This window comes from Monodon monoceros, unplaced genomic scaffold (assembly GCF_005190385.1).
Source record: "Monodon monoceros isolate NGI ecotype Baffin Bay Population unplaced genomic scaffold, NGI_Narwhal_1 Super_Scaffold_7, whole genome shotgun sequence".
NCBI classification, from domain to species: Eukaryota; Metazoa; Chordata; class Mammalia; order Artiodactyla; family Monodontidae; genus Monodon; species Monodon monoceros.
Window position 1 is genome coordinate 70,005,552 of NW_021703784.1, and position 26,116 is coordinate 70,031,667.

General features: G+C 39.7%; 2 protein-coding genes across 2 annotated transcripts in view; one reads left to right on the plus strand and one right to left on the minus strand.

Annotated features, from left to right (window-relative positions):
• GTF2H1 (general transcription factor IIH subunit 1) overlaps window positions 1-16,521 on the plus strand; it is a 31,881-nt gene extending 15,360 nt beyond the window's left edge. The window contains exons 6-15 of the mRNA XM_029207184.1: window positions 476-625; window positions 2,136-2,215; window positions 5,416-5,543; window positions 5,657-5,744; window positions 8,442-8,530; window positions 8,911-9,028; window positions 11,053-11,143; window positions 11,623-11,738; window positions 12,826-12,918; window positions 15,525-16,521. Coding sequence (XP_029063017.1) covers window positions 476-625; window positions 2,136-2,215; window positions 5,416-5,543; window positions 5,657-5,744; window positions 8,442-8,530; window positions 8,911-9,028; window positions 11,053-11,143; window positions 11,623-11,738; window positions 12,826-12,918; window positions 15,525-15,611 — 1,040 coding nt within the window. The 3' untranslated portion in view covers window positions 15,612-16,521. The remainder of the gene's footprint in view (window positions 1-475; window positions 626-2,135; window positions 2,216-5,415; window positions 5,544-5,656; window positions 5,745-8,441; window positions 8,531-8,910; window positions 9,029-11,052; window positions 11,144-11,622; window positions 11,739-12,825; window positions 12,919-15,524) is intronic.
• LOC114886571 (heterogeneous nuclear ribonucleoprotein A1-like) lies at window positions 1,011-1,964 on the minus strand. The gene has a single exon (XM_029207187.1). The coding sequence runs from the start codon at window positions 1,962-1,964 to the stop codon at window positions 1,011-1,013; it is 954 nt and encodes a 317-aa protein (XP_029063020.1).
• Window positions 16,522-26,116: the final 9,595 nt, after the last annotated feature.

Here is a 26,116-nt window from a genome sequence, read left to right on the forward strand (position 1 = left end):
TATATAAGTGATCAAATAAGCAGATTCAAGTCTCACTCCAAAAGGCTTGGCATTTCCACTAAAACTTTGAAACTCGTCAATTTTCTTGGTACAAAATAAGGTTTTGTGGGACTTCCCTCGTGGTCCATTGGTTAAGACTCCGCACGCCCAATGCAGGGGGCCCGGGTTCGATCCCTGGTCAGGGAACTAGAGCCTGCGTGCTGCAACGACGATCCTGCATGCCTCAAATAAGACCCAGCACAGCCAAATAAATAAATATTCAAAATAAGGTTTTGTTTGTAATTTGTTAAGATTCATAAAGGTAGTGCCTCACCTAATCTCTCAAGTTATATTTTATATTTACAATTATTATATACAGTTTGTAAAGTTGAATACTTTCATAATCTAGTTTTGCTGTTAGTCTATTTTGAAACTAATTTGAGGGGTTTTAAGAATTGGAAATTCACTATGTTACTATTATGGGTTTTTTTCACAGTAAAAATGAAATATGCAGAAAATGTTCCCCACAACATGACAGAAAAGGAGTTCTGGACACGTTTCTTTCAGTCCCATTATTTTCACAGGGACCGGCTGAATACTGGGTCAAAGGACCTCTTTGCAGAATGTGCCAAAATAGATGAAAAAGGTAACTGTTTATCCTTGACACACATTTATTTATTTATTTATTTATTTAAAAAAGACATTTATTCAGCATCATGATCAGACTGTTACATTTAGCAATCAACAGCATGGGTGCAAAAAAAAGAATCTACATTAAAACCCTTTGTTGGAATGCTTTACACTTTACACAGAACAGAAACTAAAATAACCTGTTATACAATTAGTCACAAATACAGTCCTCGAGTTTTTTTGAGCATACACCTGAGTATTGTCTAAAACATGTCTTCTTTATAGCAGCTAGGCCCTGCCACCACTGTGCTTGGCGGAGTTCACAAATCTGTTGTAACCTGTAGCTTCCCTGTCACTTCTCTGGCCCTCCTCTCCTGCTAAGCTTTGTTTCCTGGCAGTAATCAAAACCTTCTGCCACTGCCGTAGCTACTGCTGCTGCTGGAACCACCTTGGTTTCGGGGTTTGGCAAAGTATTGGCCTCCACCACCGTAGGGACCAGAACTACTGCCTCCAAAGTTTCCTCCTTTCATGGGTCCAAAATTTGAAGATTGATTGTTGCAACTGCCAAAATCATTGTAGCTTCCACCGCCTCCAAAACTGCTTGCATCATTACCAAATCCATTATAGCCATCCCCACTGCCACCGTATCCCCCACCACCGCGGCTGCCACCAAAGCCACCTCGACCACTGAAGTTTCCTCCACGACCAAAGTTGCCATTCCCACCAAAACCCCCTCCACGACCACCACCAAAATTTCCAGAACCACTTCGACCTCTTTGGCTGGATAAAGCACCAGCCATCTCTCGCTTAGATAGGGCTTTCCTTACTTCACAGTTGTGGCCGTTCACTGTGTGATATTTCTGAATGACAGTCTTGTCTACAGAGTCATGGTCATCAAAGGTTACAAAAGCAAAGCCTCTATTTTTGCCACTGCCTCGGTCAGTCATGATTTCAGTCACTTCAATTTTCCCATACTGTTCAAAATAACCTCTTAGGTGATGTTCTTCAGTGTCTTCTTTAATGCCACCAACAAAAATGTTTTTCACAGTTAAGTGGGTACCAGGTCTTTGAGAATCTTCTCTTGAGACGGCCCTCTTTGGTTCCACCACTCTTCCATCCACCTTGTGTGGCCTTGCCTTCATGGCCACATCCACCTCCTCCACAGTGGCATATGTGACAAACGCGAAGCCTCTGGAGCGCCTGGTGTTTGGATCCCTCGTTACCACACAGTCTGTGAGCGCTCCCCGCTGCTCACAATGGCTCCTCAGACTCGCATTGGTTGTTTCAAAGCTCAAACCTCCGATGTAGAGCTTCCGCAGCTGTTTGGGCTCTTTGGGTGACTCTGACTTAGACATGATGGCAGTGGAGGGGGCGGGGAGATGTCAACGATGCTTACTCGGCGGCATCCATGGGCAGAAACACACTGTAGCATTTAATTTGCTGCTCTCGTCATTAATGCTGTTAGTGAATTTTTTTATTTCTGAGAAAGGAAAACTTAATCACTTTTTGTTTCATTGATTTTCTAGGGTTAAAAACAATGGTTTCATTGGGAGTGAAAAACCCACTACTTGATTTGACAGCTTTGGAAGATAAACCATTAGATGAGGTAAGTAGTAGTAAAAGGATTTACGAGAGAAAACAGTCTTTTCCTAGTCTTCAACATTTGTATAATTTTAAAATTGCCTTGAGTATAGATATTCTAACTTGTTAGAAGGTAAAACAAACAAAATACTGTTATTTGGAGTGGTTTATCAAAAGTGCTTTTCAAGAGCACTGTTTATTATTAAGATTGCCTTGGAGAACTGAAATTTCCATATGAATTGGTAAAACATTTTTTAAAAGAATTTTCTAGCTCCCCCATCAACAGTTGCCTAGGTATTAATGAAGGTTTAACACGATGTTTTTTATGCTGTATCTAACATTAATCTAAGTAAATGTGCCTAAATACTAGTATACGGGGAAAAGTTAACATTGTTGGTTGCCCACTATTTGCCAGATCTTGAGCACAGTCATGACCCTTAACCTATATTAGCCCCAATATGTTTCAACAGCTAGACCATCAAGTATGAGCACCTACCTCAGCACCTACCTCTGACTCCAGACTGAGAAGTTTATCCAGTCACGGAGAAATAGGTGATCCCTTCTGATCAAGGCTAATTCTATCCCTGCCTCTATCTTCTAGGCTAGGAAGGAACCTGCTTTCCTCAGGTATTCTCTTGACACTGTTACCTTTTAATTTTCTTGCCCTTCCTTTGGCTACTATTCTGTTGGCCATATAAACATGCTCATTCCTTCCTCCCCCCCCCCTTTTTCCTCTTGGTGTATGCATGCACCTGGTGAGAAAATCAATGTTAAAATTGTGTCGTATAGTCTAAATTATTAAATTAACAGAAAGTATTCCTTGATGTCCCAGTGAGTCATTTCCCTAATGAAATTCAGTTGTTTTCTTGAAAATTCTCAGCATTCAGTCACTTCCTTGGTGAATCTCAACACATTACAAACGTGGCCCTCTTTAATCACCTGGAGAAAACGAAGCTTAAGATACAGCTTAAGGGACTTCCCTGGCGGTCCAGTGGTTGAGACTCCGCGCTTCCAATGCAGGGGGCGTGGGTCCTATCCCTGGTCGGGGAACTAAGATTCCACATGTTGCGCAGCGTGGCCAAAAATAAAATTAAATTAAATTAAAATTAAAATATTTTTTTAAAAAGATACAGCTTAATATAATGGAGGGGGAATTTAATTTTTTTTTAATAAAAATGGTGGTATGTTGTGCATACCTTTCTTCACTTTTCCTGTTATCACTATCAGTCTGAGCTAACTACACCACGCAGTTGTTAAGCACATAGACTTACCTGGCTTAAACTGTAGTTTATAAATATTTTTCTAAGTTTTCTTGTAAAATGAGGTTAATAGTTCTGACCTTGGGGAGGGGTAGCAAAATTGGAGAGATGTTGTTTAAGGGTACAGACTTGCAACTAGTGTTCCCTTGTAAGGATATATAAAAATTTATATATCCAATCCTTTTAATTGGTTGATTCAGTTGTTCCTTTAATGCCTCTTTTTCCCCTGTCATCCTCTAGTAGTTCTGTCCCAGGATACAGACTTGAGCCTCCTTGTAAATACATTCTTTCCATTCCATTGCTTCAAATTCTAATTATGTAATGATGACTCCCAGTTAGTCCTGGTCTGTCTAACCCCAGAACTCCAAAATCATATATCCAACTCCCTACTTGATATCTTCACTTAGGTAGTTCACAGACACCCTTCAACATAACATATCCAAAATAGAACCTTTGATTCCCATTCTCAAAAACCTATTTCTTCCTGGGTCATCCGTATGTCAGTTTAAAAAAAACAAAACCATTACCATGGACTCAGTTACTCAAGCCAAAACCTAGGAGTCTCCTTGATTCCTCCCCTTTCTTCACCTCCAACATTCAGTTGATAAACAAGTACTCAACAACACATCTCTGATCTGTCTACATCTCCTCTGTCTCTGTAGACACTTACACCCTCTTGCTTTTAGGGTACCGTTGCTTCATTGCTTGCATTAACCTCCTAATTGATCTTCTTATTTCAACGTTTATTCCCTATAGTTTATTCTTCCCTAGCAGTAAGAGTTACAAATCAGATCATAATGCCCCCCTTATGTAAAACTCTTCAGTGGTTTCTCATTGAACTTAGAATAAAATCAAAACTCCTACCGTGCTCTTCTTGATTTGGCCTCTGCCTACTTCTCCCTCAGTTGGGGCTGTTTCCACTCGATTCGTGCTCCAAACATAATTGCCTTCTTTAAGGTCCGTATCAAGCTTTTTCTACCTCAGGGCCTTTGCACTTGCTGTTCCTTCTTCCTGCTCTTCTACCTAACTAGCTTCTACCCATCTTTTGGACATCTGTTCTAATGTTACTTCTTCAGTGAGACCTTCCCTAACCTCCCTATCTAAAGTATCTCTTCCCATTCCAGTCACTACACTGTGTCTTTATTTTCTCCATTTCTTTTCTTTATTTTCTTCATAGCGTCTGTCACTATCAAAAATGGTCTTATTTTTACCTTGTTTTACTTGTCAGTTGTCAGTCTTCTTTCAGTAGACTGTAAGTTCCATGAGACTGACTGTTCCTATTACTGGCCTATCCCCATCACATAGGAGGTATTAGGCACTCAGTAATTATTCGATAAATGAATGAATGGCATATGAGTTTTTTATGATCTTTCTCATACCTCTTTAACCTTATGTCCCACCAATCCCTGGCCCACCCTTCATTCCAGGAATACCGAACTACATACAAACCCATGGCACAATATGTATTACATTACTTCTATACCTTTGTTTAGTTTCCTCTTCCTGAAATGTCTCCGTTTTTGCCTTGCAAACACCTATTCATCTTATGGTGCTCCGTGAAGCTTTTTTGAACCTACCCTACCCTCCCTGTACCCCACTCCGGTGGGAGTGACCACTTCTTCTTTCGTAGCCCCTATGAGTTTTAACTAAGTGTACTGACTTACAGCCCAACGTCCCACTAACTAGTATTTTAATCTAGATCCAAAATTGCTCTTTAGGAAAAAAATGCAGCACTTAACAGTTAAGGTATTTTTGTGATACTAAAAGCAGTTAGTAGTATTTGTTCATTTTTTTGTGTGTATAATGTCACTTATTTTTAAATGTTTACCTGTAAGTATTTGATAATGCTCAGAATTAATAAAGTCCTGTCATCCAGAAAGTTTTTACGGCTCAACATGTCTCTCATAATAGATAAGAAAACCAGAAGTTTATTTTAATTTTTAATCTACTAAATTGTTTCTCACAGGGCTATGGCATTTCCTCTGTGCCATCTACTTCTAATTCTAAATCCATAAGAGAGAATAGTAATGCTGCCATCATCAAGAGATTTAACCATCACAGTGCCATGGTCCTGGCAGCAGGTCTCAGGAAACAGTTAAGTACACATGCTAAGATGCAGTAACTGGGTTTTCCATGATAGCCAGATGGAGTTTTGTTGTTGTTCTGCCTGTGGTTTTCAACATTAATTTTTTTCCCTTTGTTTTCAGAGAAGCACAGAATGAGCAAAATGGCGAGCCCAGCAGCATTGATGGAAATTCTGGAGATGTAGATTGCTTTCAGCCAGCAGTGAAAAGGGTATGGGTAAAAAGTCTGGGACATTTACGGCTCACATTTCTCCAGATACCTTATGTAACTGCGAGTACCTTATGTTGACCCTTGATCAGTTCAGATGACTCAGTTCCTTTTGGCCAAGATGTTAAGCATTTGGCTTAAATTGTAGAACATTTTAAAGAGTACTTCCTCAGTTTTGGCCTGCCAGCCTGCTTTCCATGGACTCAAGTCTGTTAACTGTTTTTATTGTTTTGTTTTATTTTTTTATTTATTTTTATTTTTTTCCTTCACCTGTAGACACATACACATATTAACATACAGTTTTATTTTTTGGGAAAGAATATCAACAAAGACAATATGACAGAAAGAAAAAACTAAAGGTTAGTGTATGTGATTTTAAAAGATAAGATTGGCCCTCATGTTAAACCTGGCATTTCAGAACTGGAAATGTCTTTCATTAAATACTGAAAAGAGGTTGTGGGGGAATATGAACAGTTACCTACCTGTATGTTTCTTCTCTCCCTGCAACTTTGCCAAGCTTCGCTATCCATCAGTTTTTTTAAGTTCCTCCCTCCCTCGTTATAAAAATAAGTTATGATAAAGCTTCCTTAGAGGGCAGTCAGGCAATATGTATTAAATTTTTGAAGGTTTATACCCTTAATTCCACTTCTGGATAGTATTCCACTTTGGACATTTATTTTTAAAAAAAATAAAGATGTGTGCAAAGATTCAGATACAGATACTCATGGCAGTATTATAATTGAGAAAATAGCAACCATCCTAATATCCGTGATACATCCATACAATGGAGATTGATGCATGCAGCAATTAATGGCTTTTTAAAAGGATTAATGATATGTTGAATTAAAAAGAGTTCACATATACCATATGATAGTTCAGTTCATTAAAATTAAATTCAAGAAACCATTTTTGAGTTGCCTTACATGCCATATTAGGTGGTGGGAAACAAGAAAGAATAAGATTGGGTTCTTGTCCTCAAAGAATTTAGTGTCTACAGGTAAAACAAAATGAAAAGAATAATTATAAAACAATTTAAAGTATAGTAATTGTGTGATTTACAATAGGAACCAAAGAGTGAGCAAGTAGATGAAGTTCACAGAACAGACTAATATGATATAATTAAGTTTATGATTTTTAAAAGGGGATTATAGGCGAGTCTTTTATATATTTCAGTTACTTAATATGTTTCTACAGGGATATACACCTTTAAAATTATCAAAGTCAGTAAGATATTTCTTTTCTGAACTAAGCAAAGTGAATCTAAAATGTAAGTTAGAGATGCTAAAGAAGAAATCTAGGAAGTGATGCTTTTCTTTGCAATATTGCACTAAGTACGTGTGATTCTTGGTAGTGAAAGAATTGTCAAAAATCATTGTGTGAATTTTCACAATATTCAGTGATAAACTGACTCTAGATATTTTTTCAAGTCAATAGTTGTCTGCTGTGTGTTCTGCAAGGGATTTATAGAATGAGAGATCCAGAAGTATTATATTCATGGAGCTTTCAGTTAAGTATGAAAGTTAGGTGAATAACTAGGCCTTGGCAGAGGCTTAGGATTTGGATTTATATAAGAGGTTAGGTTGGGACATGACTTGGGTAAGGTAACAGCAGGGGTAGAAATGAGCTTGACATATGGGAAAGGTAATGAAGACATCAGTATGCTTTGAAGTTGGCTCAAGGGTGTAGAGCTGAGAAAGTAATAAAAGCTTAGGCTGAGTCTAGGTAAGGTGGGACTGATGGATGTGTTACTCTGAATAGCATGCTGAGGTCAGATTTGTTCCTATACTACAAGAGGACTATTCAGACTCTTAAAATAGGGGCAGTTTAAAATACTGTTTTCAGATTGATCTTTTTTGAGGTATATTTAATATCTTAAACGTTTTGATCCTAGTCTGGGAAGCTACAGATGAGAGCTAACCAGATGAATTCCATAGCTCTGTAGGGATGAAATATTGTAAAATTGTTTTCCCAAATGTTTACATAGATTGTCACCATGTGTCTTATAATTAATGTGTTTTTATTATAAGGCTGTAGAAATATAGCATTTTGTTACAAGTCCAGGAGAAAACACAGTAGTAAAACCAAAATAGAGAATCCAGAAGTAAACCCAAATATTTATTACATGGAGGAATTAAATACATATATGATAAACATGACATTTCAGAATCAGTGGGGAAAGACATTATTCTACAAATGGTGTTAGGGGGACTGATTAATAATTTAATATTTTAAAAAACCCTCAGATTCCCTACCTTACTACTTACTTCAAAATAATTCTAAGTGGATCAAAGATTTAAGCAAAAAATTAACCCACAGAAAGAATAAGCATAAAGGGAATAATTAAAATTGAAAAACACCAAATTGGAAGAAAAGTATTTGCAATACATGTAAAAAAGTTATTTTTTTATATTTATTTGGGGAGAAAAATAGTAAAATACACATTTTCATCTACCAGATTTTCAAATATTAAAGGTTCAGTAATGCTTAGTTTGGTCAGAGTGTAGGAAAACAAGTACTCTGTGTAAGTGGATGGTGAAAAAAAATGGGTTCAGCCATTTGTAGAGCAGTTATGTCTAGGAAGTGAGATTCATTTTGGGAAGACTTCATATTTTATCCTCTGTACAGTTTTGCTTTTTCAGTCATGTTCATTACTTTTGTAAGAGAACTTTACAATAAAAAGTGTTGTGTTGATAATTATAGGCGAAGTTACAAGAGTCCATTGAATATGAAGACTTGGGAAAAAATAATTCCATAAAAACAATTGCACTAAACCTCAAGAAGTCAGACAGGTAAGTTTGGTGACTAATATTAAATTAACTTGAGACAGAATAGTTTTATATTACAAGTCATTGCAGAATATATTCTGCAAGTATAGAACTCAAGCTTTAATTAGTTTGTTACCATAAAATACAGTATCTTATTTCCTTAAAAATTTACTTTGTGCATCTCAGGAAAGGATCCTAAATGATGGAAGCCAAGAAAATAAATTTTGGCTATCTGTGCTGTTTTCTTCCTATTGCCCTTACAGGAATTAAATTATATTATTGAAATATCTTTAACTCTTTACTTTGGGGAGAATGTTGTCTTGAGACTGCTAAAATATTTGCAAGACAAATGTTGAGCACCTTTATTCTGTGTGATTAGTAATTTCTTCTTTGCTAATCTTCAGGTACTATCATGGTCCGACTCCAATCCAGTCACTACAGTATGCAACAAGTCAGGACATTATTAATTCTTTTCAAAGTATTAGACAAGAAATGGAAGCTTATACACCCAAATTAACTCAGGTAGGTGACTTGTACTGTTTGAAAAACAGAATTCCCATTCTGTTTTCTCAGTTTATGAGCACATTCACATTGAACTGTAAAACTAATACTTTAATGGGGTTTAAAGACATATTTCTGCTTAATAAATTGAAAAAGAGGTAGAGAAAAGAGGTATTTGGCATACCTAAAGGTAAGATGATGATGAAAAGTAAGATAATGAGTTTTGTGATTGCTGATTTTTTCTTCCATATACACAGTTTTATTGGAAAAATCCCAGATTTCCCCAAATTTCTGGACATCACTCTCTAGATACTATACTTGTGCAAGATCTGGCCCTTGGGCCAAAGTAGGTCCACCTAACTTTTTTAAGCTGTAGTCAGTCTTAAATATTTAGATTCTTCCGCACACCCCTAAAAAAGTGATTTCATTATCTGAGACACATGAAGAGGTCATCTGCCCTCGGATGTGTATACCTGAGTGTAGCCAGTGACTAGTCGGCAAGCTCAGCGGTCACTGAAACTTCTGGTTACAATGCATTATAACATTTCTAACAAAAGGAAATAGGAATAAAGTGAACACTCATGTCCCCTTGACTCATAGTTGTCCTGTAATGTGCTCTTCACACCAAGTTAAATTTTTTTTTCATCCAGCCCATACACACATAGGTTTCTACTTGTAAAAACTCCACTGAGACACACTAAACCTGCGCTTGAGCTATTCAGCAAATGATTTGCTCCTCTCCATGGCTAGCCCTTGGTACTTGTTAGGCACTCAATGAAGAGATAGATCAGTCATGTCCCTAAATGTTGATATGGATACAGTGGGGAATGTGGGTTTTTTTCCCCTTTTGGCTAGGTGTATTCACTTCTTGAAAAGTGACAAATGATATATTTCTGCTTTGCTGGATTTTCTTATGTCAGCTGCCAGTAAGGATTTAACATTTGTTTTATTGTCTTTTTTTTCTTTCCTTAAACTCAGTTTTACCTTAGCACTCTTACCTTCAGTGCTAAGAGTTCATAAGTTAAGTTGGTAGTTAAGTAAGGGCTTGGCTAAGACAGAGAAAGACATATATTACATGATATCACTTCTATGTAGAATCTAAAAAATAGTACAGGGACTTCCCTGGTGGCACAGTGGTTAAGAATCCACCTGCCAATGCAGGGGACACGTGTTCGAGCCCTGGTCCAGGAAGATCCCACATGCCGTGGAGCAACTAAGCCCATGCGCCACAACTGATAAGCCTGCGTGCCACAACTACTGAAGCCCATGCACCTAGAGCCCATGCTCCACAACAAGAGAAACCACTGCAATGGGAAGCACATGCACAGCAATGAAGAGTAGCCCCCACTCATGGCAACTAGAGAAAGCCCGCATGCAGCAACGAAGACCCAACACAGCCATAAATAAATAAATAGATAGATTATTAAATAACTCACTCCCAATCTTTAAAAAAAAAAAAAAAGTACTAGTGAACTTATTTACAAAACAGAAACAGACTCACAGACACAGAAAACAAACTTATGGTTACCAAAGGAGAAGGAGGGGTGGTGGGCAGGGATAAATTGGGAGTATGGGATTAACAGATGCACACTACCATATAGAAAATAGATAAACAATAAGAATTTACTACACAGGGAGCTATATTCAGTATCTTGTGATAAACTATAATGGAAAAGAATGAAAAAAATATATAGATATATACATATACATGTGTAACTGAATCACTTTGCTGTACACCTGAAACTAGCACAAAATTGTAAATCAACTGTACATTAAAAAAGGCAGGGGGGCTTGACTAGACAAAAGCGTGTGTATTTTGAAGTACCTGTGGACTTGCCTGGTATTCCTGGAAGATTGGTAGGTATTCTGTTTCTACACATATTGTGTTTCTAGCCTCATGGAAAGTGGTTCACTCTGGTTGCTATAACTTATGTATTTATACAGGAATGAAGACTTATTGGACATTTTGCTATAGAACTGAAATGTTAAGTAAAAAAGATGGCCAAAAAAGAGAGAAACCACTTTTTTGTCTTAATTTCTTTCAGGTTCTCTCAAGCAGTGCTGCCAGTAGTACCATCACAGCACTGTCACCTGGAGGAGCACTGATGCAGGGAGGGACACAGCAAGCCATAAACCGTATGTGCTGGACCTCGTGTTGCTGTCCGTTTACCTAAATAACCTCAGAAGAGCAATTTGAGAAGAGTGCTAAGTTTTATTGGTTTCTCTTTGGGACATTTCTGGGATTTTTGTTTTGTTTTTATGCATCCAGATCCTAAAGCATATTTAGACAAGAGTTGATGTTTCAGTATTGTTTTAATATTACAAACAGTGGCACGTTGCTGTGTCACACTAGTAATGTGTGACATTGCTCGTCACACATTTTTTTTCCTCTCCTACTTCTTAAAGCAAAACCTGAAAATTCCTCCAAAACCCCAAGGAAATTTAAATTCTGTGGTCTGTCGGCCACAAAATCAGTAACTTGTCTCAGAATAGCACATCCTGTTTTAGTATTGGCAGAGTGCACATTCAGATTTATTCTCTGAGTTGTCATTCTTTCAGAGACCACACACAGGGGAAAATAGCTTTTATCCTATGGACCACTTTTTCTTTTGCAGAGATGGTGCCAAATGATATTCAGTCTGAATTGAAACACCTGTATGTGGCTGTTGGGGAACTTCTACGGCACTTCTGGTCCTGCTTTCCCGTTAATACGCCATTCCTAGAAGAAAAGGTCAGAACCCATTCCAAACACAGCCAGCTGTTGTAGTAGTGTAACTTAGTGAAGTGTTATCTTGAAGTTGGAAAATTGTATTGAATGTTTACCATGTGCCAAACACTACTTTGCATATATTGTTTCATTTAAGCCTCACAGCATCCTGATGGAGTAGGTATTGACACCCATTTTGTATACAAAGAAACTTGAGATCCAGACCAGTTCCCATAACTTATAATCGTGCATCTTAAAAGTTAACTGAATCACTTTGCTATGCACCAGAAACTAACACAACATTGTAAATCAACTATAATTCAATTTTAAAAAAAAGTAGTAATAGCTTTACTATATAGTCTGCTCTTATAAACAATCTTTAAGAGAAAGATAAATACCCCACTTAAAATAATAGGCAAAACATTTTTAACAGGTGATTCACTAAAGAATGCAAGTGGCCCAATAAACCTAAGAGGAAATTTTCATACTCAGTATTCAAATAAATTATCTTTAAAGCTACATAAAAAGCGCATTTTTCATCTATAATTTGTAAAAGGATAAAAAACTTAGAATGATCAGTGATGGCCAAGTTGCTAAGAAGAGAGTCCTTTCCTCCACTACAAGTACTACCTTTTTAAAACACGCTTTGACCCAGAAATTCAACATTTAGAAACTTAACCTAAGGAAATAATTAACAATGAATGTATGCAAAGACTGAGCCATAGAGATGTTTCTCTACCACTGTCTGTGAGAAATGGTCTAAACATCTACCAGAAGGGGATTGGTTAAAGATACATCCATTTTAAATGACGACTTAGTATTTAATGACTTAAAGATGTTGCCGTTAAACCAAGTGGAATTTTTAAACAGTGTATACTGTATATTTTCTACATATGCATTTATACGCATGCACAAAAAACATCAGGAAGGATATGAATTATAAACCAAAAGAATCTGAATATATTCGATATTGCTTCTCTGCCTGGTGGAGCCAGTTAATCTTAAAAAAAAAAGAAGAAGAAAGAAAAAGAAACCTTATGTGTGTTTTTCTCTTGATCCCTGTAGGTTCTTTGAGAGTCTGTAATTCATTATTTCTCTCATCTTTTTTTAGGTAGTGAAAATGAAAAGTAATTTGGAACGATTCCAAGTTACAAAACTCTGCCCATTCCAAGAAAAAATTCGGAGACAGTATTTAAGCACAAATGTAAGGCAACAATTTAATTTTGGCCTAATATTTTTCTCTGTGTAGTAAAATGATGAAATTTACTTTGTTTTCCTGTAAATGAGTATATATGTTGTTTTTTTTCTGTTGCTGGGAATACTGGGGGTTTTTTTGGTTTTTTTAAGGCTGCTTTTTTTTGTTGTTTAAGAGCGTTTATTTATTTTATTTTTGGCAGCATCAGGTCTTAGTTGCAGCACGCGGGATCTTCGTTGAGGCATGCGGGATCTTTTTTTTTTTTTTTTTTTGGCGGTACACGGGCCTCTCACTGTTGTGGCCTCTCCCGTTGTGGAGCACAGGCTCCGGACGCGCAGGCTCAGCGGCCGTGGCTCACGGGCCCAGCCGCTCCGTGGCATGTGGGATCTTCCTGGACTGGGGCACGAACCCGTGTCCCCTGCATCGGCGGGCGGACTCTCAACCACTGCGCCACCAGGGAAGCCCCATGCGGGATCTTTTGTTGCGGCGCCGCGGGCTCTTCCTTGCGGTGCACGGGATTCTCTCTAGTTGTGGTGCGTGGGCTCTGTAGTTGCGGCACACGGGCTTAGTTCCCCGGTGGCATGTGGGATCTTAGTTCCCTGACCATGGTTCAAACCTGTGTCCCCTGCATTGTAAGGCGGACTCTTTACCACTGGACCACGAGGGAAGTCCCAGGAATAGTTTTTTAATTGTAAAATGTATCATACATTCAGAAGTGTATAAAATATATTTGCTCTTTTTTTTTTTTTTTTTTTTTGCTCTTTTAAATAGTAAAACAAGTATCTGTGTACCCACCAATCATGGTAAAAATAGAACCAGTACCCTGAGTGTCCCTGTCCCACTCTCTCAAGGCCATGACTAACCAGGATTTGTAATAATCACCTACATGCTTTTCTTTATAGATCTACAACCTATATGTATGTTCCTAAAGGTATTTATTTTGAAAACCTGAGTAGCAAGTACAAATGTAGCAATGCAGAGGAAGGTAGAATTGCCATTCTATGAAAGTAAGCTGAACAGTTCCTGGATTATGGTCTGCCTTCAGCTTCCGTGGTTGACAGCAGGGCATGGCAGTGGGTAAGGCAGTGAGAAGTGTCACCTTATGCCCAGGATTTTTAGCGTTGTTTTTAATGGAAGGCTAGAGCAACCACACAAGATTGTTTCCCTATGTGTTAATGCAAGTCTTCTCAGAGGTGACAGGGAAAAAAGTAGTATGTACAAACTTAAGAGTTCAGTGTTTCAGTGAGTAGGATAATCAAAACAAGTTTTACAGTTGAAAAATCTTCATCAGTAATATTTTTAGTAAGTTTTTATTCCCTAAACATTCTAAGTGGTTTTTCTTAAAATATAACAATGTTATTTATAATCAGAAAAGAAGCTTGAAGTGTCTTCCCACAGCAGAGCAAGGGTGACAAGTAGATTTCAGTTTATGTGCCTTCTCAATTGACTGTCACTGCGTGGAGCACTATAGTCAAAAGGATTCTGAGGCCATGTGCAGCCTTAAAGGAGGCTGTGGCGTTCATCTCTTCTAACTGGTTCTGTGGAGCCACTGCAGCCTATGGAGCAGTGTAGTTCCCAGACAGAAGTAAATAACATAACACTCCCCCTTGTGCACGTGCGCGCGCACGCGCGCACACACACACACACACACACACACAGTGATAAGAGGTGTGGTAAATAAGAGTTTATTTTGTTTTTAACTACCTCAGATTGAATCTAAGTTATTGGCATGCTACAAGGATTTAGGACTTCCTGGTCTCTGTCCCCATACTGCCAAAATTGACCTGCAGACTTTTCATAAGACTTTTACTTCCAACCATGTAAATTACACTGTCCACTTCCGAGGAAACAGATAATCCAAAGACACTCTGCCTTAGGAGTCTTTATCAGCTTAGATCAGTGTGGTCCTGTTGACTTCTAGTTATGTCTGTGACGAGGGTAAAATTTTTTTCTGCTCAAGATACGTAGTCCTGACCTAAGGCATGACATAATACTTGTGTGAAGCTTTGAGACCATTTAGATTTTTCTGTAATCTGCTGAGTTACATTGAAATCCTGAAGTGTTAGACCTGGAAAAGACCCTAGAGAACATAGAAAAGTGCTTCACAAGGTTGCCTGTGCAGCAGAATTAAGTGGAGGAGCTTTTGAAAATCAAAAGATTCCTGGGTCTCATCCCAGACCTGCTGCCTCAGGGGAGTGGGGCATTTTTCAAATTTTCTCTAAGTTAGTGTTGATGCTACCGTCTTGATCTTAGTCAAGAGGCTAATGTTTATATCTAGAAATCACCAGTTTAGTTCACCTTTCTCATTTGACAAAAGAAACTAAAGCCTAGAACCCAGGATTTCATGTTGTCCTATGGCTGGTTAATGACAGGGCAGACATACAGTGCAGGCAAAGCAGGTGAATTTCCAGCCTCTACTATACCCCACCATCCCTCTTACCTTTCTATACAAAATGTGTCTGATAACACCTTCACAGAGGGCTTGCATGTTACCTCATTGGAGAAACAAAAAAGAGCTTGGGAACAGCACTGAAGTATGTGCCAGATCTGGATCAGAAGCAGTAACTTCCCCAGCCTTTACCATTGTTGCCTAAGTGTCTTGCTATGTTTTTCAGTTGGTAAGTCACATAGAGGAGATGCTCCAGACAGCTTACAACAAGCTCCACACGTGGCAGTCACGGCGTCTGATGAAGAAAACGTGAAGTGTCCGTGGCTCTCACAGGTTCTGTGAGACTGAGAGAACTGTGACCTGCAGTGACTCTGGAAACCTGGCCTGTCAGACATGCAGGTGATCACACAGAAGTGACAAGAAACATCTGTACCATGCCGACTCGGAGCTGATGCTATTGTACTTGCACATTGAGAACTGAAAAGAAGGGAACTAGGATTAAACTAAAAGCTAGGGAGGTAAATTAAGGCAGAACCAAAATGAGCTAAGTTGCAAATATATATATATATATATTTTAAAAAGACACTGTTTACAGCAGTTACTCAGGAACTGCTTTTGATTCACATTAAGCTGCTTTCAGGAATCTAAAAAAAAAAAAACTTTTTGAAAGGGTGCATTGATAAAATCTGAGGATTTTTGGTTTTGTTTTGTTATTGTGTAAATTTTTTTCCTAAGTTTATGGCACAGGGTACACCTTAAGTATTTCTCCTCCATCTTCCACTTGGATCCTCAAGTTTTGCTGAATTCTAGTTGTACCTTACATCAGCAAGCTAAAGAGAGTACTTTAAAATAAAGCAGAGGGAGACTGTTGCTCAGCCATCCAGAAACAGTTGTAGTCAGAAGACATCATTGGTCCTGTGTTTCCTACGGAAATAAGAAACAATAAATATTGCACTGAATGTTTGTGGTTTGGAGTCCCTAAAAGATAAAGAGGGGACATATTTGCAGAAAGTCGTGTGGGGTTTTTATGCAGAATTTTGTCAGAGGACAATGCGCTGCATGTTTTTCTTTGAGTGCAAATGTACATTGCTAAGATTTTTTTTAAGATGGCATGTGCTTTGAAAAGAAATTGCATTTTTAAGAGTTTAAAAATCTTATGAGTGAGAGATATAAGAAATCTTACTTATTTTCACCTCTTTAGAAAAAATAAAAGATGTTTCTCATATCTCTTTTTCTCCAGTATCTGACTGTTACGGTCCTTGGCGAATTGATAATCATTGCATAGTGACTGCAAAGCCTAAATGCAAAAAAAAAAAAAAAAGATTTGTTTTTGGAATCTGTGCCATATTTTGTTCCTGATAGTATCAACTCACCATTTATCTAAGACTTTAGATGTCTTATATTAAAAATTACAGAAAAAAGTAAAACTTTTTATAGATACTCTTTTAACTGTAACACATCTTGTGGATTCTCCTTATGTGTGGTACTTACTTGGGTGGGCTGCTCGAGAGCTACTCATTTTTTTAAGCCATTATACAAGCTGGTTATCTTTCATAAAATGGCTACAACAGGTTTTCAACCTGTTCAGACTTTGAACCAGTAAAAGGAAAGTAGCAACATCATTCTTCTGCTTCAGCCGTCCCATTTCTCCTTCAGATCAGTTTAGTAATGGTGTGTTACACTTCACAGTTTTACGAAGTGCATTTCAAATGAATATTACCACAACTACTCTATAAGCAATAGCAATCGAGCAGATAGAAAGATGTTTGAAATAGAAGAAAGAGTATGTCTGGGAAAGGCAGACGTAAAGAAATAAAATGCTCTGTTGAGTGCTCTGTTAAAGATTAAGTGATAAATATAATGGAACCTGAAGGAAGAAACCATTGGGGGAATTGGGTGGGCTTCACTAAAGAAGTAACATTTTACCTAAGCCTTGAAGGTTGAACATGGAAGTGCATGATGAAGATGTGAAGACTTTGAAAGACCCACACACACACACGTGTTGGGACAAGAGTGTTTGTTGGATTGGAGAGTTGGAAGTGAAGAGGCTGGGAAAATCAGTTTAATTCAGGTTTCAGATGGCTTTGTAAGGCCAAGATAAGAAATTCAGACCTTACCCATTAGGCACGGGGGACCTGGAGAAAATTTTAAGCACATGAGTTGTTTTTCTGAGGGTATTTTGCTTGTTCTGTTTGTTTTGTTGGATTAAAAGTCCAGCAGTTGGGGATGCCAAAACCTAGAAGGCTTTGGAACAATCCAGACTGGAAACTAGGTCCAAATTAAAGTGGAATTCTGGTAAATAGAAGAGGGAACTGAATAAAGACTTTCGTTACGGTGTATGATTAAGTCTCATAAGGAATGAAGGACTTAAGGGGGATTTCACCAGAGGTAGCTCTCACTTTCAAGTCCAGCTTATATTTGAAATACTTGATCCTTGGAGTCCTTTCAAAATGAACTTTGGCCGCTGTTTAGACCTACTATGGCCCCACCTTCACATTGTGGAAAATGATAGCAGCCGCTGGTGATTGAGAGCTGCGATAAACCAGTACTGTTCCTAGCACCTTTAGAAATGGTTTTGATGTTAAGTAATTTACCCCAGTAAGTGTCAGAGCTTACTCTAAACTGCTAAGCTTCTGCAGTCACTGAGATGGGACAAGATGCTTGTGAAGTTGGAAGCTTTTATTCCCCAGCCCAGGCTTCCACTGCATAGTTTTTCCTTTGACTGCCCCATCAGTCATTCCTGCCTCCAATTCTATTCTGTACTTCTTTTACTGCAAATCACATTATGGGGTTATTCTGCCTAGTGGGTCCCATTAGCCCAAAGGGCTGCAAAATACAATAGTATAGTGAAAGCATGGCATGCCTTAGGAAAATGAGTTTCTCCTGGAAAAACATAAAATCAGTAGTGCTAGTCTACTTTGGACTTAACACTGCAAAATGAGTAGGATACTTTGTGACATCTGCTTCAGTCTGGAAAGCAAGATTGCTTAAACACCAATAACTTAGGCGGGTAAGCCACTCATCCAGGCTGAGGGTTTAATCCAGAAAGTGATTTCCTATTGGTGCATATATCATCTGGAGCCAACAGTGGCCCTCGTATGGAAAGCTGCCCGTTTTAAACTTAGATTTGCTATTTCCAGTGTCAGAACTTGCATGGGAGTTCTCAGTGCATTACCTCTGCCCTTTCCCAATTTAGCTTCTTCAAGACTCAGCTGTTTTCCCTGTTCCTGAGGCCAGGGGAGTCTTAATTATTTTCAGCTCTTAAACTGTCCAGAGCTGGAGAATTGCCTAGAACCTGGTTCAGGGGTGATCAGCCTTAGTTTGTAGTCCATATCCTCGATTGGGTGTGTATTTAAGTCACAGAAAAGACCTTGGAATTCAAACTTTGTAACCACAGAGCCCTGTTTGCATAGTCTTGTAGAATCCCTAATATTTATGACAAACATGGAATTATACCTGTTGAGGTGGAGCCAGCGATCCAGCTCTTTCCACTCCCACTAACAAAACAGCATGAAAAACCTACACCCTCTCTGGCCATCTGGTAACCTGCTGTGTTTGTTGGGATGAATGATAACAAAAGTAGGCCGAAGGCAGTTCCCTGGCAGTCCAGTGGTTAAGAGTTGGTGCTTTCACTGCTGTGGGCCCAGGTTTGATCCTTGGTCAGGGAACTAAGATCCCACAAGCTGTGCGCGCAGCCAATAAATAAATAAATAAAAATGAATTCTCTTTAAAGAGGAAAGTAGGCTGAGGTTGAAGCATAAGATAAACTGGCTTGTATTTATTTATTTATTTGCTTATTGGCCGCACAGCACGGCTTGCCGGATCTTAGTTCCCTGACCAGGGATTGAACCTGCATCCCCACTGCAGGGTCTTAACCACTGGACTGCCAGGGAAGTCCCTAAACTGGCTTAAATTTAAAATTTTACTCATCTGTAGTCATAGAAATAAATAGCAAGATGGTAGACTTAAACCCAACTTACTAGCAATTGAAACAGACTGAACACTCTAAAAGACAAAGATTGTCAGATTGGATTGAAAAACAAGACTCAACTACATGCTAGTTATAATCACAGAAATGTCTATACTTACCTCACTGGATTTGCCCTCCCCTCATGTCAAATTCAGGTTCACTAGGTATTAGAATTCAAAGACCTTTATTACTCAGAGTTATATCTTTCTGGTTCGAGGACCTAAGTGGTGAACAGAGCAGTGAAAAAGGAATGACAAATACAAAATCACTGACCATTAATGTCCATTTTTTAAATTATTACAAAAGTATAATATTTTTAAGGTTTGAATAGTACCGACATATATAAAATAATAGAAGATGTTTCTGTATCCTTACCCCCAAATCTCATTCTCTTGAGGTAGTGCTTAGTGTATTTTCTCCTGGACATTTTTCTATGTGCTTAAAATTATTTTTCTAACCTACAATCTAAGATTTTTCTAGCAAAGAAACAGCTGTGCACACATTTATACCCTTTAAGATAAGCCCTGACAATGGGGCTCTTCTCCATAGAGAACCCATTCATGGTCCCATTTCTGTAAGCTAAGTTTTTATGAATTTTGATCTTATCCATTAGTGTGCTACTTCTGGCACCTGGTTATCCATAAGAACAGGCTATGTCTGGCCTGAATGCAAAAATTCCTTGGAATTTTTGGAATTTCTCTACTATAAAAAGTAGAGAAAAAGTAGTGTTGTAACAGGCCCTCCCAGAATCGACTGCAGCCTCAGCAGCAGGAGAGACATGGTGTAGCGGAGCCATTAGAGCACAGTCATTGGACCTACACTGGGCTCAAATCCCAGCTGCGTAGCTCACTAGATGTGTGACTACTTAATCTGTGCCTTGGTTTCTTCTTCATCTGTAAAGTGAGTGTTATAGTACTTAACTGATAGGATTACTGTGAGGATAACAAATAGAGTATACATAGGGCACTTGGAGCAGAGTCCATCACATGACATGTGCTGGGTGAGTGCTGTCCTTAATGCTGATACAGGTTTTCACTGAGCCACACGGTGAAAGGCAGCATCTTCTCGATTTCACTGTTCAGAAATCTAAATGGAAGAAAATTTCCTCAAAGAACAGTAAAGGTGCTTACTTTTGTACTTTTACCCCCCAAAAACCGCCCAAGTCTAATTTTCATGGCTTATCTTTAATAGATGTATTAATAGTCACGTTTTTGTGGTGCCCTACATTCTCCAAATTACTTTAAAATATACATATAAAATTGCTTATAACTGATTTCACACTTCAGTTGCAGTATTTATGAAATAAATTCCATTCTTTTGAGAACGTGAGGAGAACGTTTCTGTGTTCTTCCCTGGGATGTAAAATATAGGTCAAGAGACAACTGTACGTTAAAAGATACTGTAAATTAGAATCCAAAATTCATTTGAAATTAATGTTTCATTTCATATCTTATGTTTGATATTTAGGGAAACTTTCCCTTTTTTTGGTGAGAAGGGGAAGGGAAGCACATCCTGTTATCTTTTAAGTACTCGCTAAAATTTTTTTGTAAAAATAGAGGTTGGGATCTATGTAGAAAACAAACTTATGGTTACTGGGGGTAAGCGGGGGAAGGGATAAATTGGGAGATGGGGCTGACATACACATTACTATATATAAAATAGATAACTATTAAGGACCTACTGTATAGCACAGGGAACTCTACTCAATACTCTGTAATGGCCTATATGGGGAAAGAATCTAAAAAAGTGGATATATGTATAACTGATTCACTTTGCTGTATACCTGAAACTAACACAGCATTGTAAATCAACTATACTCCAATAAAAATTAAGAGAAAAAATAGAGGTTGGGATCAAAGAAAAACAGGTTGAAAATATGCTGAGTTAGCAGGAGAGCAACCTTGAAACTTGATAAAACAGGTGAAGGGGTTTCTCTTCAAAACAAGGTCACACCAACAGGCTTCAGGGAGCACATCCCCAGACCTAAACATGGTGATTTGTCATCTGGACAGTTGCATATCACAAGTATAGCTTAGTTAGGCAAGAAGGAATTTCTTTAAAAACATAATAGTGATCAATTTTCTGTGTTACATGAATAGGTTAGTAAAAATCTAGTAAACGAGAAAGCGCTCAAGCTCTACAGCTGAGCTACCTGGGTTCAAATCCCAACCCTGCCACTTAATAGTTGTGCAATTGCTTCATCACTTCATGCCTCAGTTTCCTCACTTCTAAAATGGGCGCAATAAACGTACTTACAGATTTATTGTGAAGGTTAAATAAGCTAATAAATGTAAGTGCTTAGAATACTGCATGGCACAAATTAAGCACTCAATAATTGTTCTTCGTACCATTTATTATTATTTACCTTTACCTGGCTTCAGCTCAAAGCTTATTGACTCAGGCTGGCATAAAATATCAACATTGATAGGGACCAGAGAGTAAGGGAAAAAAACTAATATTTATTAGATCTATTTGTTAGATATTTGCCATGTTATATGTACATTCTTAATCCTTAGGATTCACTCAACAATTATTTATCAAGCTCCTACTATACATCAGTCTGCAGACCCCACCGTATAAAATCTCCGGGTCAGGAAAAGGCAGTGTCCTAGATGATGGGTAGAATAGACTGTGCCTTCATGGAACTTAATAAAACTGAGTCTCGGAAAGGTGAAATGACTTGCCTAAATACCCTGACTCTAATTTGAGAGTGGAGAGCTAAGATTCAGGCTCAGCTCTTCAAAGCAAATCTGTGCAGCTGCGAACTATTGACCTTTCTCTCTCTAATCGCCTTACTGTCTCCCCACCCTGCTCAGGCAGGCTGGAACTTTCTTTTCTCCCTGCTCTAAATAATGGAGAAAGGGAGATCTGTGCTATCAGGCCACACACTGACAAGCACACGTGGCTCTGAGGCTGGGAGACTGCTTCATTCTCCTGAAGTGCAGTGACGGACACAGATTCTTGGATTTGAAGCCCTAAGGGAGGGCCACCCAGGCTCCAACTCTGCTGTTGGTGCCTAAGCCTCTATTATGTGCTGGGTCCTCAGAAGAATTCAACGGACCTTCGCTGTCCTGTTTTCTCCTGACATTTTACTTTTTAAAAATTAATTTTGTTTTTTAGCAAAGTTATTCATGCTCATAATTTAAAAAATCAAAAACACTAAAAGGTGCATACCAAAACATCAAATCCACCAACTTCCCTCATCACAGAATTAATCACTTTCAACTCTTTTAGCTTATACCATTCTCAATTTATCAATTTTGTTATCCTCCACTATTATGGTCATTAAGGATTTAGCGTTCTTATCATTATTCCCATTTCCCTCTCTCCAGCCTCCCAATATAGTTCACAGTTTTTTGATGATCAACAGTGTTCACATTTTGATAATGTGAATATTGTTTGGTGCTTCAGTCAGGGTCCTGGCAGGAAATAAATGGCACCCTCAAATTGGGTGATTTAAGGAGATTAATAAAGGGACAGTTTTCCAAAGTGTAGGCAGAGTAGAGAGAAACCATAAGTTATAGTGCAGTATCCTAGTTACCAGGCCTAGGCCTGATGAGGCGATGGAAAGAAGTGGTTACCAGGAGAGAAGGGACCCTGACAGGAGTTAAGGGACACAACCCACCCACAGTCCCACAGGGAGGGCTCCATCTCACTTTCCCTCTCCCCCAGTCTCTGCAGGGAAGGCAGAGGGCATGGGGGCACCGTTGCTGTGTGGTTGCTTCAGGTCAGCCCCTCAGAACCCAGAGCAGGGTGGAGAAGAAGAGAGTGGACCTGCAGGGCAAATAGAAGATATCGAGCATCACAGCCGAGCAGGGTACTAAGGTTCCCTTAACTTTATTGACCAACTTTTCTTTCACCACAGTTTGCAGCTGGCTTGATCTTCTAACACTCCCCCTCAGCTGGCCCTTATATTTGAGCAAGTTATTTAACGTGGATTAGAAGCTCCATGTGCACAGGCAGGTCTGTCGAATAGAGGACGTCCACCGGGGTAACTGGGGGGAAGCCGCTTTGCCAGCCAGGTCTCTCACATGTCAGTATTTGGGGAACTTTTCTCTGAGACCATTCAGTCTCTCCAGAGAAGGAGCCGCTGTGTCTCTACCTGGGAGTATAAGCCTGGAGACTAGCTTTCTGGGAATTGCCTCAGGAAGGGGGTTCTCTGTCTATAGACATTCTCTTATGCGCCAGTGCCTCTCACCACTTTGCTTGCGTCCTGATTGCATTTCCCCAAAGAGTAAACCCCTTATTTTCAGTGAGGGTGGAGGCAAGAGGCAGTCATTTTGTTGCGCAGGTGGGGAAGGAATCCAGGAATCTCCAGTCTCTTAGATCCCTTGTTTCAGGCCCACACTGTACTCCTATCTTCCATAGAACTTGCTCCCTCCAGCTCCTGAGCCCATCTAGTGCAAATCAGCTTCCATCTCTTCACCACCTCCCTCTGTGGCCACTTAGATTTCACTCTCGTGTCAGTCACACTGATTTCAGCTTTCTAAAATGTGGTTGACAGACCTCAGCTGCGGTTGTCTCCTCTTCCAGTCTCTTGGTCGTTCTGTGATTATATGTTTGTATGTTCTTTTCCCATTATTTTAGTAAGATTTGGGGAAGGAACTAAGATAAACATATGAGTTCAATCTGCCACGTTTAACCAGAGATCCACTAGTGTTGACTCGTGGTTATTTTAGTGTCGAGGTGAATGCTCACCATTTCATGACTAAAGGCCCCATAAGATGACTGCTCTAAACCGACTGAAAAAAAATGCACAACCTAAAAGTTGAAACTTATGTTTTATTCGGCAGACATACTGAGGACTTAAGCCCGAGAGACAGCCTCTCATATAGCTCTGAAGGATCCTTCAGAAGAGGTAAGAGAGGAGCCAGCATATATAAGAGTTTTGCAAAAACAAACCAGGTAGTTGAACATCAAAAGGTTTCTGCTAATTAAAGAAAAAACAAACATCTCAAGTTAATGAATTTAGCGCTTTTCTCTGTATGGGAAGGTGCAAGAGTCTGGGCTCACTGAAATCATTCCTTTGATATGCACCTCAGCTATCTAGGGCCAGCATACTGTTCTTTTCCATCCTGAATCCACTCAGGGTGCACCGTTGGGGGTGACTGCAGTGGCCGATGACTTGATGGCCACAACATCCTTTGTTTACTGATTTGTCAAGCAGCATTCTTTGTCCACAACCCAAACCCCTAGTGGCTATCCTCCGTTCCTTGTCATAGAGCACGCCAAAGTTACTGAGCTCGTGCTTTTTCCCCTGGTGTGTGTGTGAGCATATCACATGATCCCACTGCTAAGCTGTTCACTAGCCCAGTGTTTTCTAAAGTGTGGTTAGCACACCTGCAGGGGGTTGAGTAAATATCAGATGACAGCATTTCAAATTTCTAATTGTATAGTTATATATTTTAATGTGTGTATATATATATTTAATGTAACTGGCATATCAGGCACATTTTTGCTAGGGATGAAGCTAAGTAAAATAGGGAGTCAATTTAAAGAAGCACGTTGAATAGAGTAGTATGGGTGCTATTCAGGAATGGCAAACATTGTGACAATGACTGATACTTGCTAAACACCAACGCTGCTGAGTTGCAGCTAGCTAGTGCTACATGATCCAGAAAGGAGACTTAAGAAGCACATTTCTTTCTAAAAAAGCCCTAGGGGGGCTTCCCTGGTGGCGCAGTGGTTGAGTCCGCCTGCCGATGCAGGGGACGCGGGTTCGTGCCCCGGTCCGGGAAGATCCCACATGCCACGGAGCGGCTGGGCCCATGAGCCATGGCCGCTGAGCCTGCGCGTCCGGAGCCTGTGCTCCGCAACGGGAGAGGCCGTAACAGTGAGAGGCCTGTGTACTGCAAAAAAAAAAAAAGCCCTAGGGCCTGTGCTCTTCCCCCAGCTGGAATGGAAACTAAGGATTGTCCAGTGTGGGCATCTCACTGTTTGTTTTTGTGAAATGGACATAGAAATCCTTCGGGCCTGGTTGGAGTTAGCCAGTTGTGAGTTGCAGAGTGTGGGCACTAGAAGAGCAAAGCTGGCCTTTAGAAACTGCCTCCCTCTTTAGAGCTGCATTTCTGCCCCCAGAGAGCCCCCTTCTTTGCACCTTTGCTCCTGCGGCTCTGAGATGCAGGGTGAGCACATGGGAGGGGCTGGTCACTGACAGAGCATTCAGTTCTCAGCCTCAGGGAGGCTGCTCGCTTGTCTCAGAACTGCCCCTGGCACAGCTCCAGCCCAGATGAGGCAGCGCAGGTGGGGAAACAGGTGGTATCAAAGGTCTCTCCCAGCTCCTGGAGGCCATCCCTCTTCTTAGATCGGGGCTCTTGAGAGCTTCCCAGAAGTATCTTCATTTCAACATTCCAGATTGCCCCCCAGGGATCGAAAAGGAAGCTAACATTTATTGGGCACCTACTGGGTGCCGGGTGCTTTACATTTAAACCTCACAACAACCTATGAAAATGGTATTATCCCCATTCTACAGTGGCCCCATGAGAGGAAGTAATTTGCTCAAGTTCTCATAGTGAGTGGTGGAATCAGGAGTCAAACCCAGAGCAGTGTGAGGCCAAAGCAAAGAGCCATACTGAGGGAAAGACGACAGCGGGCCTGTCCCCTGGAAACATGGGCCTCACCCTGCTGCTCTCTGGACATTGCATGGCTGCCTCTCTTTCCAAACTGTGAGAGAAACAAAACCGAAGGAGGCCAGGGTCTCGTGGGCAGGGGCTGCCTTTCTGAATCCATGCAAGGGGCAGAGACCAGCCAGCGTAGGGTGGCCAGAAACAACCATGTACTTTACATCATAAACTAAGTATGCCATAAAAAACTAGGAAACTTGTAGCCCCTCCCTGACCAGCCCAGCC